At 33.8% G+C, this 17,661-nt stretch overlaps 1 protein-coding gene across 1 annotated transcript in view; it reads right to left on the minus strand.

Moving 5' to 3' along the window:
* LOC148947231 (Y+L amino acid transporter 1-like) overlaps window positions 1-17,661 on the minus strand; it is a 37,289-nt gene that overhangs the window by 2,396 nt on the left and 17,232 nt on the right. Inside the window, exons 3-6 of the mRNA XM_089097332.1 lie at window positions 16,403-16,565; window positions 11,211-11,340; window positions 6,673-6,776; window positions 1,284-1,379 (exon numbers count right to left, since the gene is read on the minus strand). Of these exons, the coding sequence (XP_088953458.1) occupies window positions 1,316-1,379; window positions 6,673-6,776; window positions 11,211-11,340; window positions 16,403-16,485 (381 nt within the window). The 5' untranslated portion in view covers window positions 16,486-16,565 and the 3' untranslated portion in view covers window positions 1,284-1,315. The remainder of the gene's footprint in view (window positions 1-1,283; window positions 1,380-6,672; window positions 6,777-11,210; window positions 11,341-16,402; window positions 16,566-17,661) is intronic.

A 17,661-nucleotide genomic window follows, 5' to 3' on the forward strand; every position in this document is an offset into this window, starting at 1 on the left:
GCTCGAAGATGGCAAGTCTCCAGCAAGAATTAACTAGTAGGCCTTTTGTCTTTGTGACGGTCAGCCGACACTGAGGCTCACAGACTGATTTTAAGGTATCGAATCCTCTTAAAATCAAAATAAATTAACTTAAGTTACGAAAACATGCGACTCATTTTACTTTTCCGTGTAAACGAGCAGAACTACAACACAAGGCCAATCAATATTCACATAAATATTTAGAATAATCAAATTATTTCTTTTTTAAAATAGCAAAAATTTCTGCGGGAGCAAATAGGTACTAAAATGAGGGTGGGGGGGGGGGGGGTGCGGTAGAAATTTTCAACGGAGAAGGGATTTCCGGCATGATTTAACAAACAATCAGAAATTAAAGTCTTTTTTCAAATGAAAGAATATCGATTATAGATTAATACAAAACTGAAAACCTTCTCCTTTGACGAACTGCAAGATCTTGAAAAAAAATAATCAAAAGATCAAATTAAAGAAATGAAATTCAGGAATGGGTTTTTTTAGGCCAACGAAAATAATGGTCGAAACCAATATTTTCTGGAAGACATCCCTTCTTCAGCGCTGAAGTTCCAGGTAAACACGTTCACATTTTAAGAACGAAAATATGAAGAAAACTAACCGGCTAAAAGTAAACAACGCGGAAAGCAAAAAAAAAAAGAATTGCAAGGATAAAAAAGAACCCAAAAAAATAAAACAAAAATAAAAAGAACTAAATTTAAAACCAAAAATGCTTAATTTCAAAAACAAACTACTGGCTAATATCAACAATTAACAAAAACTTTGTCATTTGCTTAATACTAGCAAGTAACTGAAAACGTGAAGATTCTTTCAAACGCTGTAAAAGTGACTGCAACCATCAACATAAGGAAGAAAAAACTGCGCCACAGGTTGTCTAATTTTAATCAGAGCTTTTTTTTTAGCGGGTCTTCTGTGACGAAGTTTTTTTCCGGAATATTCCGAAAGTTTTTTTCGAGAAATATTCGTCTTATTTCATCCAGCATTTTCATTTCTTTAATTTCTTTTCTTACAATATTCCTATATATCCTGTTTATTATATATATATATATATATATATATATATATATATATATATATATATATATATATATATATATATATATATATATATATATATATATATATATATATTTAAAAAATAGGATCAAGAGAAGGAAACAAGAAAGAAGCCACAATATCCAAGACAGCCCAGAAAACCTTATGCGACTGTATTATATAATACAAGGTAAAAAAAATTAAAGAAACAAAAAACTCACAACAGCCAGGACAGCGGGTGTTGGCGTCTTTGCTATTTTTCAAGCATGCCGAAACTTGCAGGCATCTGGCCTTCGATAGCTCCTGCATAGAAAAACCTAAAAGGGTTCAAATGCATAAATATATATATATATATATATATATATATATATATATATATATATATATATATATATATATATATATATATATATATATATATATATATATATATATATATATATATATATATATATATATATTGAAGATAAACATAAATGTTTTATTTGACTCCTTACGACATAAATTTATATAAATTAGAAATCAATGAAATTAAGCCAGTCAACCTAAAACTATAACGTTGATGGTATAGAAGCTGCCCTGAGACAAGGCTGTCGATTTTTAGAAGCTCACAAGAAAGTATGCTTTTTTACCTAAAGCCAAGTGACTTTTATCTCATTACAGAAATTGAATGCAAATAGTATTTTTGACAGATATTTTTACACGTAGTTTTGTAAGAATATCCTGTTTTGCCTCACGGCTTATTAATCGAGTTAGAACTTCTAGGAAGTTTTTCTTTTGTTACTCCTGACATCCAATAGGCTCCTTGGCTAATTAAATAGGAATAAAGAGGAGGCAACTTCTGGCCACGTTCTGGTGTTGCCAGGAATAGACCACCTTCTGGGCCTACAAAACATCATGTAATAGTTTAATCTGGATCAGTGTTGAGTTTGTATCATAATATTAGATTTTGTTCTTACTCAACAACAACTTTAGTTTAAAAGCTGAGAGTTTCTTCCGATTTCTTTTTCTTTTGTATAATATTTTTCAACAGCTCCGTTAAATTTTAAGTACAGCTGTTTTTTTACAACTTACAATTAAGCTTTTTTTTGCTATTCAAGAAAGGCGACAGAGACATTTTTCCATCGATCTCAATTAATTCATTAACGTAATGCATATAAGCAAGTGTGGAGTAAAAAAAAAGAAGCGAAAACTATAATAAAGTTTACAAAAACCTTGGCGGCTATAGCTTCCTCTGTTTGGCGGGTTTCATCTCAAATGGGTTTCATTATAATGAAATTTTTCTTAACTTTACAAAAGCTAGATTTCTTATTTTGGGTGGATCAAATGCTTCAAATACAACCCTTCTAAGATGAAGCAAGGTTGCCACTGAGGAAAATTGTCACTAAGACGAAAGTGTAGGCTACCATATACTGCGAGTCGCTTTCAATAATCGTGCACTCCAGGACCCCCACGCTGATGCAATTTTCAAGCTCCAAGATATACGCCAGGTCGTGGCAAGAAGCTCTCTTTTAAGTTAAGCATACTAGTTAATCAATTACATTCTGGTCTGCTGAACATTTGCTTCAAAGAGCGAAATCACATGATGTCTCGTTTTAAGTAAGAATAAAAAAGTAGAAACAAAAAACAACCAAAAAACCTTTAAGCCTAAACTCAACCGGATTCAGTAAAAAAATAAAGGAGGATTCTTTTTTTTTGAGAAAAAAGTAAAAAAGTGTGAATAAACCTGCTTTTGTGAATGATTTTGAAATGTCAAATAACCTTTAGCACCTGGAATCTACGCATACTTCGTGACTCGCTTTTTTTTTTAATCTCATATTTATATTTAAAATCATAATAAATGAAGATATGCCGACTTCTTGCAGAATTCATATTTTTTTTTTACTTATTAGGCATTTAGCAGTAGTTATTGTTGAATTATTTAGTTGCTACTATTAACCGAATCTCTATTCAAGTACCTAAATTTTGTGGCTAATCTAATCAAAAGAAATTGTTTTTTGCTTCATGTTTAACTACTTCTTTGTTCCAACCCCGTTCTTTGTTCCAACACTATTCTTTTTAATATTAAATAAATACTAAGAAGAAAAAAAAATATATAAGTTTGAATATATATATATATATATATATATATATATATATATATATATATATATATATATATATATATATATATATATATATATATATATATATATATATATATATATATATATATATATATATATATATATATATATATATATATATATATATATATATATATATTATATATATATATGTATGCATGTGTACGAGTATGGACGTAGGGGGGCGGGGGGGGCAGCCGCCCCCCTCCCTATATATATATATATATATATATATATATATATATATATATATATATATATATATATATATATATATATATATATATATATATATATATATATATATATGACCTCTGGGATTTGATTATGGAAACATTGAAACACTTTTTGTATGTAATTTCTAATAGCTTGACTAGTATGCATGTATTTCACAGGTTTGACCTGACATAGGGTTACCATATAGATCTTATGGTAGAGGCGCCACCGTGCTGGGTAAAGAATGTAAAGCCTCGAAACCCGCTAAGGCCGGTGGTATTCTTCTGATGAGCCCTAAATGGAAGGTTTTACTTGGAAATATTTTGCTAGATTTAAGGTGCTTTTGTAGGTAATTTAACAACGACTTACATTTATTGATGACAACTTTGCATGGATTTGGACTTTTCTATTTGGTTGATGGTTTGGGTATACTGTTTGGTCCTAGGTAGTTGGATGGATGTGTAAGGTTAGAGCCTCGTTCAAGTGCACATTTGTCTCAATTGCTGGATTAGGAAGACAGTTTTTTTTTTTTTTTTTTTTTTTTTTTTTTTTTTTTTTTTTTTTTTTTTTTTATTCTCTTATATATATATATATATATCTATATATATATATATATATATATATATATATATATATATATATATATATATATATATATATATATATATATATATGAGCATGGGCGTAGAGAGGGGGCAGCTCCCCCCCCCCCCCTAGACCTTCAAATTTACATTATATATGGCTGATAAAGCAGATGGTTTGGAAAAAGTAGTTGATAAAACTCCATCACACTATCGACTGCCACCCCCCCCCCCCTAGACAATATGCTGCCTACGCCCATGTATATGAGTGTGTGTGTGCATACCTATTTAGTTCGCATATGATGCTTCTTTGCGTCAATTGTCCAAGAATATTCATTAAAGCAAATACTATAAATCTGCATGAAACTTTCTCTTGGCAATTATTCAAGAATATTCATGGCATTAAAGATTACTAAATCTTTATTTTAATTTCCTATGAACAACAGCAAGAACTAATAATCTTAATTTTAATAATTTACCAGCCTCATCCCCTATGACTTCGCTCTTTTTTTGGCACCGCAATATAATCAGCATTGTCGATATAATACCAAATTAAACACGACTACAGCCCCAATAATGCATCTATGAGTATTTTGAGTTGTCTTATGTGCCGATTTCAAGCTTTATTTCCTTGATGAATTAATAAGATAAGAGTTTTGCGGCCTTATTTTTCAAATTATTTGAAAAAACCTACGTTTTCTAAAGAGTTAAAGAGGCTGAGTCACAAGTTCGAACCTTAAAACGAACAGGGATTAGGAGGTACAGATGGGGGGCTGCCGCCCCCCAAACCCCCGCTTCCGTATGTAAAAGGGGCTGTGCCCTCCTCAACGCCTCGCTCTTTACGCTAAAGTTTGACTTTCTCACAACTCTTTTTTTTAAAGAATAAAAACTTTAGCGTAAAGAGCGAGGCGTTGAGGAGGGCACAGCCTCTTTTATATACGGAAGCGAGGGTTTGGGGGGCGGTAGCCCCCCAACTGTACCTCCTAATCCCTGTACGTTTTAAGGTTCGAACTTGTGACTCAGCCTCTGTAACTCTTTAGAAAACGTAGTTTGTTTCAAATAATTTCTGCACGTTTTTGTACAGTTCGTGTCAGGAGTTAAAGTTGGGGGCTGCCGCCCCCAAACCCCCCGCTCTTGAAGATTCTTGTGCTAAGGCTTTTAATTCCTGAATACTCAAATCAAATGCACAGTAAGATTTTCTTTTTTCAACTTCTCTTCGAGCACGCGGATATACGGCATGTTATCAAAGCAGTGGAGACTTATCTGTAACCTGAAGGCCGACTGTGATATTCTTCTGGAGACGCCTGTTGAGCCGAAGGATTTAATAGATTGGATTTAAAAAAGAAACTGAGTTTCTTTTTTAAACTTTAAATTCAATATATAAAATAATTTCTCTGACGGGGAATCGAACTCGGGTCTTCCGCCTGACAGTAAGGAATAGCGACCACTGTACGACAGAGACACGTTACATTATTTTTATTCTGTACGATGTATTTTTGACGCAAGAAAATACCCACAAAACTTGATATTTGGTTTTTGGAAAACAGGGAAGGAGTGATCGGATTGAGCTGAAATTTGGGGATAAGCTCCCAGGCCCCAGGAAAGCTTATCCTCTAAATTTCAGCCCGATCAGAAAACGTTAAAGGGGGGCTGTGGTGGAAAAAATTAACATGGGCTCTTATAGGAAAACGAGGTTTTTCGTAAATGTAAATTCGGGGGATAATTTTTTCTGTCTGAAAATATCAAAAGGCCCTTCTGGGTCGAATTCCGGTTCGAATGAGTCCTCATTCACCCGGATCCCTTGCCAACTGTGGCCTGTAGGCGTGGCTGATAAAAAAAAAAAAACAGAAATGAGCTTTAAGTGGCTATATTTGTTTTTTGGAAAACAAGGAAGGAGTGATCGGATTCAGCTGAAATTTCGAGGATAAGCTCCCGGGCCCTAGGAAAGCTTAATCTCTAAATTTCAGAGATTCAGAGATCAGAGATCAGAGGGGGCTGTGGTCGGAGGGTTGAAACTTCCGGCCCACTTTTACCCATGAAGATAAAGTCGGAGGGGGATGAAATTTTGCATGTTTCTTAGCTGGAGCTTGGGCTACAAAATGCGATCACCGCTGTCTCTCTGCGACCGCTAGGACCCGAAATCGCTTAACATTGTGGTGGGTCGCCTCTTTATAGAGGCACAAGTGTGCCTCCTTGATAAGAATAGATGGAAGCTTTGAACAGCAGTTATCCTATTTGTAGGCAGAATCAGACAAGATACAGAAGCATCGCAACATAAAAGTTTTAGAACACCTCAGTTGATAAAACCTTTCCAGACAAAGTTCTCTCCATTTCAATTTTCCTCTTCTGTAGCATATAAGTGACCTTAAAATCAAAGAAGAACACGGATTATTCCCAGTGATCTAGAATATATCCCCCCCCTACCCGTGGACCACGTCCCCAAAAAATCTCCGCCACAGAAAATTACCCCCAAATATAAAATTCACATTCAAAGGTAAAGTGCGCTAAATAGATAGGACGAAGAAAAGATGAATGAAATAAGTACTATTGAGCATGGGTCTGTTCTATTTTACTGACAGATGTAACCACAAGGTGACGTAGTCATTGTTCTTCCGAACATTCACGGATCTAAGTCCCATATGGGGCTTAGGCAATAAATCCTAGGTGAAATAAGAAAAGAAGGTTACCTTGATGCTGTAAGAAGGTTTGCGTTGACAGCTCCAAGAGCAACCACAGGTATACACAATCGCATCACCCATGCGAGAGCAACGTGAAACTTGTATGCAAATGTCTGGAAAGAAAAGGTAAGCTTATCTATTTCTGGAGAGAATTTCTTTAAAGCCTTTCCTCAAAAAGTGCACAAGACTAGGCTAATTCAACCAAATTTGGATGCTTTTACTGTTTTAAAAATTCGGCAAATATGTTTTGCACGCTCAAGAAGAGGCAAATGAACTGAACATTACGGAAAGAAGAGGGAATTCTAAAAGACGAACGAAAATTAAGCAAATTTTAAAAAAACAAAGAAATTCAGAAAGCAGTGGACACTGTCTCACTATTCTCGCCTTGTTCTCCATAACGCAATTTCTTAATGTGACATATTTTCTGGGGAATCCTTCTCCACAAAAACACAAAAAACCATTATATTCCCTCTTTGGTGCTGGTTAAAATTTCTGAAATTTCTGACATTTCTAAAATTTCTAAACTTTCTCAATTTATCCACTGGTTCATCAACATGTCCTTTCTTTTCTATTCTTCCGCTTTATAAAATACTAGCTTACCCATCGTGCACTACTGCGATCACAAAAAAGGACATTCAAGGATAATCCCCCCCCCCTCCAAGGGAAATTTTCTCTTCCGAAAAAATTATGTTAAAAAATCCCTTCCCACAGAGAATTCCCCTTCATTAGGGAATGGAATCAATAAATTTAAAAACACAAAAATGCACTGAATCGATACGCACAAACATCGATTATTTTCCAAACGTAGTGCTTTCCATAGTAGAGTTAATCACAGACAGATAAAATTTTCCTTATCCCTATACTAACATAGATAACTTAAATTAATTTATTTTGGTTACACACGCAGAGTCAGAAAAAAGATCTGCAAATCAAATTCATTTTTGTATGGAAGATTTTATAGTTAAAACCTTCTCAGGGGTGCACTCAATAACTTCTTAAACTTCTTGCAGACACACATACAATATAATATGATTATATATATATGTATATATTACATAACTGTATGCATTACACGACTATAAGCATTCAAGGCCGTTTCTCGAATTGTTATTCCGACACGTAAAAGCGTAACACAAATGAATATAAACAAGTTTTTGATGCGTTCTTTCTATTTTTTTGACCCCCCCTCCCCTCTCGAAAAAAAAATCTTTTCTATCCCCCCCCCCCCGAAAAAAATTACTGGCTACGGCCCTGTATGTATTATATATATATATATATATATATATATATATATATATATATATATATATATATATATATATATATATATATATATATATATATATATATATATATATATATATATATATATATATATATATATATATATATATATATATATATATGTTGAGTTTATCTCTTTATGTTAAACTGTCTGGATTCGTTAAAAAAGAATAAGAGAATCATCGAAAAGGATGGAGAACATACATTTACAGGCTAGTTCCTATTTAAGACTTAGGAATGTGATATGCCTTTGGCCGAATATACCTTTCGTCTTTTAGTCCGCTTCACGTAGCTGAAATTTTTCAAAGCACCCACTTTTTTTAAAACTCATAACTGTGAGATATATAGATTTCGAGTTTGCCTCTTTGCGTTAGACTGTTTGGATTCGTTGAAATAGAATTGGAGAATCATCGAAAAGGATAAAGAAGGTATATTCTAACGTTTGTCTCTATTTAATATTAAGTAATATGCCTTTCGTATTTTAGTCCGCTTCCCGTAGCAAAAATTTTCAAAGTGCAGAATGATTCGTGGAAGTTATAACTGTGACAATACTCATCAAACAGTTCGTGGTAACGAACTGTAAGTAAGGAGCGACCCGGCTCAATGGTAACCGAAACTCTAGAAAACGGGTTTTTGATGCCAATAGATATATCAAAAGAATCAGATTTCAATGCTGATTTCAAATATATAACTTTCATCAAGTTTAGAGCTACCCATCAAAAGTTACGTGCCTGAGGAAATTTGGCTGATTTTCGAAAAAAAAGGGGGAAAGACCCCCTAAAAGTTATAGAATCTTAATAAAAATCACACCATCATATTCAGCGTATCAGAAAATCCTACTGTAGAGGTTTAAAGCTCCTATCTACAAAATGTGGATTTTTGCTTTTTTTGCCAGAAGAAAGATCACGGATGCGTTATTTGTTTGTTTGTTTGTTTGTTTTTTTTTTTGTTTTTTTTCCCCAGGGGTGATCGTATAGACCCAGTGGTGCTAGAATATCTTTGGAGGGCTCACTTGAACGGAAATTAAAATTTATATTGCCCTTTTTAAGTGACCAAAAAAAATGGAGGGCAACTAGGCCCCCTCCCACGCTTATTTTTTTACCAAAGTCACCCGATCAAAATTTTGAGATAGCCATTTTGTTCAGCATGGTCGAAAATATGATAAATATGTCTTTTGGGATGACTTAATCCCCCGAAGTACCCAGAGGGAGGGGCTAAAAGATATGAACTTTACCCAATGTTAACATATAGTATTGGTTATTCGGAAGTATACAGAAGTTTTCAGGAGGTTTTTTTTCTGCTAGTGGGAGGGAAGGGTGGGTCGGGGGTTATGTTGGAGGATCTGTTCATGAAGGAAGTTTTCATGGGGGAAGGGAAATCGCCATGAAGGGGCGCCGGACTTGCCAGCATTATTTATTGGTTATTGGGAAGTATACAACCATTTTCAGGAAGGATTTTTTCTGGAGGGGGGCTAGAGGAGGGAGTTACTCTGGAGAATATTTCCGTGGAGGATGTTTCTTTGGGGTAAGGGACATTTCTATGAAGGGGGCGCCGGATTTCCAAGCATTATTTAAAAAACGATCAGAAATTAAATAAAAAAAAACCAAGTTTTTTCAACTGAAATGTAAGAAGGAATATTAGAACTTAAAACGAACAGAAATTATAACGTATGTGAGGGGGTTCTCCTCCAAGTCAATACCTCGCTCTTTAAGCTACAGTTTTTTTTTAGTGCTTTCAAAAGAGCTATCTATTCTAATTAAACGGCCTTTGTGATTCAGGGGTTTGTGAATCAAATTTTTTTTAACTTTTAACGTAAAGAGCTTGGTATTGACTAAGGGCAGAACCCCCTCATATACGTAATAACATATACGTAATAAAAAAAAACAATAAAAAAACAAGCGATACGGCTCAATAGTAATCGAAACTTTTAAAAACGGAATTTTGATGTCAATAAATGTATCAAAAGAATGTGTTTATAATGCTGATTCTAAATATATAAATTTTATTAAGTTTAGTATTACTCATCAAAGGCAACAAGCCTGAGGAAATTTACTCGATTTTTTAAAGAGGGGGAAACATCCCCTACAAGTGGAAGAATTTTAATGAAAATCACAACGTCAGATTCAGCGTATCAGAAAACCCTATTACATAGGTTTCAAGCTCATATCTGCAAAAATCTGCAACTTTGAATTTTTGCCAGAAGAAAAATATACGAATATAGAAGTTAGTTACTTAAGTTAATTTGTAAAGACATTCGTTTAGCAAAAGAAAAGTAAAATTTTTATGCAAATAAAAGCTGCATTAACTAAAAAACGATCAGAAATTAAATAAAAAAAACAAGTTTTTTAAACTGAAAGTAAGGAGCGACATTAAAACTTAAAACGAACAGAAATTATTCCGTACATGAAAGGGGCTGTCCCCTCCTCAACGCCTCGCTCTTTATTCCGTATATGAAAGGGGCTGTCCCCTCCTCAACGCCTCGCTCTTTACGCTAAAGTTTTTTATTGTTTTAAAAAAAAATTGTGAGACAGTCAAACTTTAGCGTAAAGAGCGAGGCGTTGAGGAGGGGACAGCCCCTTTCATGTACGGAATAATTTCTGTTCGTTTTAAGTTTTAATGTGGCTCCTTACTTTCAGTTTAAAAAACTTGTTTTTTTTATTTATCTCCCTAAAAGATGAAAAGGATCAAGATTGTTTTTCTTCATCCATAGGGAAAGAAATTCCGGAACCGCACTGGCTAATCTTGACAAACAAGAATATGTAAAAAGGCAAAGAAAAACAGCAAGTGAAAAAAGAAAATTGGTATTTTTCGGTCATGACTCCCCCTCCCCCGTTTTGCCCTTCTCGGTGCAAATAAAAAGAAGTAAAAAGGCCTCAAGAAACCATAGAAGACAAACTTTAAAAAATAATAAAAGAGTAGAAGCACTTTCTAGAATAACGTTGAAAAGGGAATAAAGCTGTTGAATTGCCTCGTTTTGATATTGACCTCTGACATTTTGAAAAATTCCTTTTTCTGACTATCCGTATTATATTTGCTTTTTTCATTTTTTTTTTTTTTTTTGTCTTTAAAGACTAGACAGTGCGAATTTAGCCCACATGGGCTTGTGATAGAAATTTAAAAAAAAAAAAAAAAAACCCAATTTTATAGGTAATTTCATTAGTGAAAAAAAATGTTATTAACCAACATCTACTTGACTGAAAATTTGCTCTAATCAGGTATCTTTCAATCTCATGAACCAAGCCAGATATGAAAAAACAACTTACAATTGCAACAGCGTCCGAGGCTAATATTTCAGCTGGCGACAGTGTAGTGTGGTAAGCTATGGGCCTATTCGTGCCAACGTATAAAAATGTGACCACTACCACTGCGATGTACATAGCACGACCAAGGTTTCTAAAAAAATAATTACAAACTAAACTAAATTTTCACTTGTAAAAAAAAAAGAAAAAAGGACATCAACTTGAGTTCAGCTATAAGTTCTCTCAAAAGGAGTATTTCTCAAGATAGAATATTTTAATCTAACACAAAAAAAAAATACCGAAAGAAAATTGTCAAGAAAGAGACTGACTATTTACAGCATAAAAGAAAAGAAAAACAGAGGAAAGCTTTAAGTATATTTTGCAGGTTACCAAGATTTCATACCAATTTCCTGCTATTAATTTTTTTTTTTTTTTTTTGTGGTCATCATTCATAAAAAAAACTGAGATTTTGCAGATCCTCACACTGCAACTGATTTTTAATGGTATATATTCCTTGAATTTAAGCAGAACTGAGTTTTTATTGAACTTTAGCTAACTTTGAACTTTATTTTTATTAGAAAAACTTTGTAAAAATCATTTTTTTGCGTGTTTTTATTAAAAAAAACTTGAGCAGTTGAGTTAACAACACAAAGCATGTTTCTCTACATAAGATCAGGGTTATCGAACCTCTCTTTGTTATATTCTAATTTTCATAGGAGAGAAAATTAGGCAGTCTCTTTGAAACGTATATTAAAAATATCAGCAGTTTGCTCTTTACTAGGTTGCTAAAACTGTGATGGGAGACTCTAAACCTCTGATGTTTGTCAACGATGGCAATTCCAACGACATTATTTTATGTTTCATAATCTTCTCCACACTAGAAATAACACCAAGTGTCATATCCCTATGCTCTAGCTTTATGAGGTAAGAGCAATAAGCGAAATATACGTATTATTTTAAACTAAATACGTTATTCGTGTTTTGTAAATTGGAAAATGAGAAAACTTTTACGGGAAATGGGAACTTCCTGGGAGGCTGTAAAGAAGAAAGATTTGAACTGGTGGGGACGGAGGAGCGCGTGCGTAGCTGTGTTACCCCTAGGCGGCTTGGCGCTGCAGTAAGTTTTTAGTAGTAGTAGTTTCTTTATGAAAAGGGGGGAAATGTCCTTAGCCGTACACCCTCTTCTGCAAAGATCTTTAGCTCACTAATTAAAGTATATGTTGCCATAGTATGGACCCCACTTCGCTCTTTACTAGGTTGCTGTAATTACGACGCGAGACTGTCAAACTCCAGTTAATGTGTTCCAGTAATGGTGATATCATTGTTATTATTTTATAGTTGCTAACCTTCTCTATTCTGGAAATGGCACCAAAAAGTGCCATTTGTGGTATCATATGCCTCTTTACTGCAGCTTATGGGGTAGTAACTGCAAACAAATATATAAACTTAAGTATGTTACTTGTCTTTTATACAGAATTCAGTTTGCTAATTAAAGTATATTCTCCATTTTTTTTTTCTTTGCTTTACTCATATATAAATATTAGAATAATATTACAACAATACGACTAAGGAATTTTTTTTAGTAAAAAGAAATAAAAGAATTCTGTTAAAAGCACTGGAGAGCTTCAATATGTTTCTAAATATTGCAGGTGTTTTCCAGGCGTCATTTTTCATAAGTTTGATATATAATCAGTTGCTTCTTAAATTCGAACAGATATGAACAAAACGAATTTACAATTTGGGTACTATTATGATATACCCCCGACCTAATAGTCTTCATCTAAGTAGAGCCTGTTTCTCTGAAGCTCAATCCTAATGAAATATACCTAAGTATGATAAAGATGAAATTCTTCAAAAACATTTTGGGTTATATATTTGTTCATTAGGATGGGGGGTGGAGATAAAGTATAGCAGGGGTTACGTACAATATTCTGCATATTGTGTAGTAACAATTGTTTTCTAACTTCACACTGTCCAAATACTTTACCCCCCCCCAATCTGTAAATATGTATAGCCCTAATTACATATTTTCCATCTATTCTGCCCCTTCTTTTTGTCTTGTCTCACGCTAAGCTGAGAGAAACTAACTAAAAAAAAGCTGGTTTTACAATGCGTCAATGAATGAACAATTTGAGTGGTCGAGGATACATCATACAAGTACCCTAATCTGATTGACCGCCATATGACAAAAAAAGAAAAATTTCATTCCAACGCCTCTTTCAATTTCAGGAGAAATTAGGCATTGGATAACATACACATGACAAATAAAGTACGCAACATTCTCTTTGTTTTCACAATCCATTTTCACAAAGTATTTTTACTTTAGCTTTTAGAATTTCGGGTAAAATTCTACTTTAGCTACTTATGACTATCTTGGAAAGGGGTTAGGTTAGGAAAATGAATCTTTCAGGGATGGGTCTACAGGCTAAAGTATGTCCCAGGAAGGAATTTTTAAGTACCTATTTCCACTCCTTCTCCCTCTAGAGGGTCCTAACCTTTGATGACCTTTAGAAATATGTGGGTTATAAAAGTGAAACCTTGCAAAATAGATCTTCTGGTTAAATGAAGCATAACAAAATTGTTTTCAGCTTCACAACTTTGCTCAATCCCAATTTATAAGGTTTTAAAGATGTGCAAATACATTTCCTAAACTTTGGAAATAAAACATTGATAGGGCTGAAAATTCTGCTCAAATAACTGAAATTACATTTTCAGAGCTAAAGCCAGAGAAAAAGAAACTGATAACTGAAAATTAAGGTAAAATGTTGTTTTGTCAAAATTCCAATGGGTATAGACCTGTTATGTAGGTAAATTTCAGGACCCTCTAGAAGGAGAAGGAGTGGAAGTAGGTACTTCAAAATACCATCCCGGGACATACTTTGGCCTGTAGACCCATCCCTGAAACTTTCATTTTCCTAGTCTAACCCCATTCCAAGATAGTCAAAAGTAGCTAAAGTAGAATTTTACCGAATATCGTTTTCATTATCAAGTCATGAAAGCAGTTTAAAATTGATTTAACCTGTTTCAATTCATTACTATAAATAACTGTTTTTTCGTATTTCCGCCACATTGTTTATACAAGAAAGTTTACCCTTCAAATTCTGATATTTTCATCGAAAAATTGCGGTGTCTTTTGCAAAGGTACGAATCAGATGAGCAAAAATGAGGAGAAGTAAATTAAATTCTTTCAGTTGTTCATAGTTAAAGTTTTGCAGCAGGAGACGTATCTGCGTTAATAAAAAAAAACTTGGTTTTTATCAGATGTGTCAATTAGAATTTGTATTATCTAGTCCAACTATAGTCTAGCTATGTATTTGCACATTAGGGGGGGGGGGGGTAAAGTATAGCGCGTCTGCATGCCTAATGTGTTAGGTACAATTATTCTGCATATTATGTAGTAAGAATTGCTTTATAACTTCACACTGTCCAAATACTTTACCCCAGCCCCTATTCTGAAAATATACAGCCCAAATTAAGCATTTTCAATCTATTCAATCACTTCTCTTTTTATTTTTACACAATAAGCTTAAAGAAACTAACAAAAAAAAAAAACGGTTCCATAACGCGTCAATGAATGAACAACTTGAGCAGTAGTTGGTTTATCGTACAAGTACAAATCTTTTTTCTTCGTTAAATTTCATTCTCCTATGCAATAAATTTAAAAAGAAAAAAATTACTAAATAGGGTTTTCCTGCCATTGCAATGTGTGTATATGTTACCTTGAACGTTGGTGAATGTCTATATTCACCGTCGAATGTCCGAAACGTCCGAAATACGTTTTTTCTCCTTGGGTTTAGTCAGCGTTGCCACTCAACTTTTTCAGTTTTATGCAAGGTTTGATTGTGACAGGTTAGGTGATAGTTGACATTAACCAGATTTAGGATATTCACAGTAACACGCATATTTGTTTTAAGTTTTTAACTTGCTCCTTACTTTAGTTGAACACCCTTTTCTATTTGTTTAATTACATTTGATGAAACTGTTAAGTTTTAGGAATGCAGTACTTTTGGTAACGCAGAAAATACGATTAATATTTCAATGATCGCTGTTTGGATTTTGATGGGTAATCAAACAGTTCGTGGTAATAACTGTAAGTCCGGCTCAGTAATAACCGAAACTCTAAAAACTGAATTTTGATACCATTTGATATATCAAAGGAATTGGCTTATTATGCTGAATCCAAATATATAAGCTTCATTAAGTTTAGTTTTACCCATCAAAAGCTACACGCCTGAGAAAATTTGTCTGGTTTTCTAAAAAGGGGAATAGACCCCCTCAAAGTCATATATAAGTTTAATGAAAAATACACCATCAGATTCAGCGTAACAAGTACCCTACGGTAGAGGTTTCAAGCTCTTATCTACAAAAATGTAAAATTTTGTAATTTTGCCAGAAGAAAGACCATGGATGCGTGTTATTTATTTGTTTTGTTTTTTTTTTTCAGGGGTGATCGTATCGACCCAGTGGGCCTAGACCACCGAGAGAGGGCTAATTCTATTGGAAATGAAAGGTTCTAGTGCCCTTTTAAGTGACCAAAGTAATTGGAAGGCAAAAAAGCCCCCTCTAACTCCACCTTTTTCCAAAAATCGTCCGATCAAAATTTTGAGATATCTTTTTTCTTCAGCACAGTTGAAAGGCCCAATAACTATGTCTTTAGAGATAAAATGACCCAATGCAAGCAAAATTAAAGGCAATTTTTTGCCAATATTGCCCCTTATTAAGTTGTTTTCCTTGTATTTTCTTTATTTATACGAACTTTCTTGTGTACTAATAACTGCACTAATTGCTAATAAACAAAAGCATATTTAGGATCGCCATAAACAGCTGATCCTTTGATTTAGTGTTATCAATAGTTATTCTCTTACACTTTCGTTATAGGATCAAAATCTAGTGGCAGGCAATCAACGATGGGGAAACACACATTTTTTCCATGGTTTTTCAATATTCTACCTTTTTTCTTTTGGTTTCCTTATAATTACTTTATAGTCCCAAATTTCCTGCCGGCGCGCATGCCAAAAGATTTCAAGCCACTATCATTTGATGAAGCAAAACATTCTTCTCGTACAGAATTGTAAGCGAAAAGCATCCAACCCCTATGCAACTCACTGAGCTTCTGATTATAAGATACAATCTTCGAAACAAAAAATAACACACGATATAATCTTTGTTAGCCATCAAACAACAAATAAACATTTTAAGCTATGTTATCAACTTACCTTTCCGGATGTTTTAACTCCTGGCTAACTAGGTTTAAAGTCGTAAAACTTCTGCATGAGAAGAGGCAGCTATACATGGCCATTATAGTTCTCTCTTACCCCATTCTCGTTTCCGTGTTAAACGTGATTTCTGAGTTGTTAAAGGTGAAGTATTCTCTATGACCTTGAATAAAATACAAACATAAGTACAGCTTAGATAAGATTCAATTCAATTTATTAAAACATTATATAACATATAACATTAATCCAAGTGGTGGCTCAAAGAAAGACATAAAAGCACTTGATACTGGGCCAGTTTTTTTTATTTTATCTTTCAAATAATAAAAAATATCTGGATAACCTTCTGGTGATGAATTTCGATAAGAAGATGTCAAACACTTAGCCAAAGATTCATCTTAAAAGGTTTTTCAGCCAATAGAATTAGTTGGCAATTTAAAAAATTTTGTTTTCTTTATGATGAACTTTTAGGTAAATATACAGGTAATTATCAAGAAATATTGAAGGATATTTTAATGTAATTGCTCTTTCATTTTTCTTGATTTTTGTATATACACAGGGTTTTCTGACTAGCTAGGAGGGCTTTAAATTTATAATTGGTTCCAGGAACCAATAAAGCACTTTGTTTTATAACCCAGCTCAGGCCCGTATTGTCTGTCTTGGTTCAAGTTTTATATTTAGGTTTCTTTGACTTATGGAGTGCTAACATGGATAGTACTAACCTTATTTTATATGCATATATTTTTTTTTAACAATTTTACTAGTATGAATGTATTTCACAAGTTTTACATAACACAGGGATACCATAAAAGTGCTTTACGGTAGACGCTCTGCCTCACCGGGCAAGGAATTTTACAGCTCCGAAACACATTTAGGCAGGTGGTATTCCTCTGAGGATCCCTAATGGGATGTAATCACTTGGAAACATTATGTTAGATGTAAGGTGCTTTTCCTTGTAAATTTACAATGGTTCACATTTGTCAATGACGACTTTGCATGGATTTAGACATTTCGATTTGGTTGACCGCTCGGTTATACTGTTTTGTCCTAGGTAACTGGATAGATATGTAAGGCCAAGACCTCGCTCAAGTGCTCATTTACCTCAATTGCTGGATTAGTAAGACAATGCATCTCTTTCTCTCTCTCTTTTCGACTTGATGCATCACAATAAAAGCTATCAAAGATTACAATTAAGTATCGAGTTTCAAGTCCTCTTGTGCGAAAATGCCTCTCTATCTGGATGAATATCTCTTAATCTTTTC

This window comes from Artemia sp. Qi Xiang Cuo, chromosome 11 (genome assembly GCF_049724085.1).
Source record: "Artemia sp. Qi Xiang Cuo chromosome 11, ASM4972408v1, whole genome shotgun sequence".
In the NCBI taxonomy this organism is placed as follows: Eukaryota; Metazoa; Arthropoda; class Branchiopoda; order Anostraca; family Artemiidae; genus Artemia; species Artemia sp. Qi Xiang Cuo.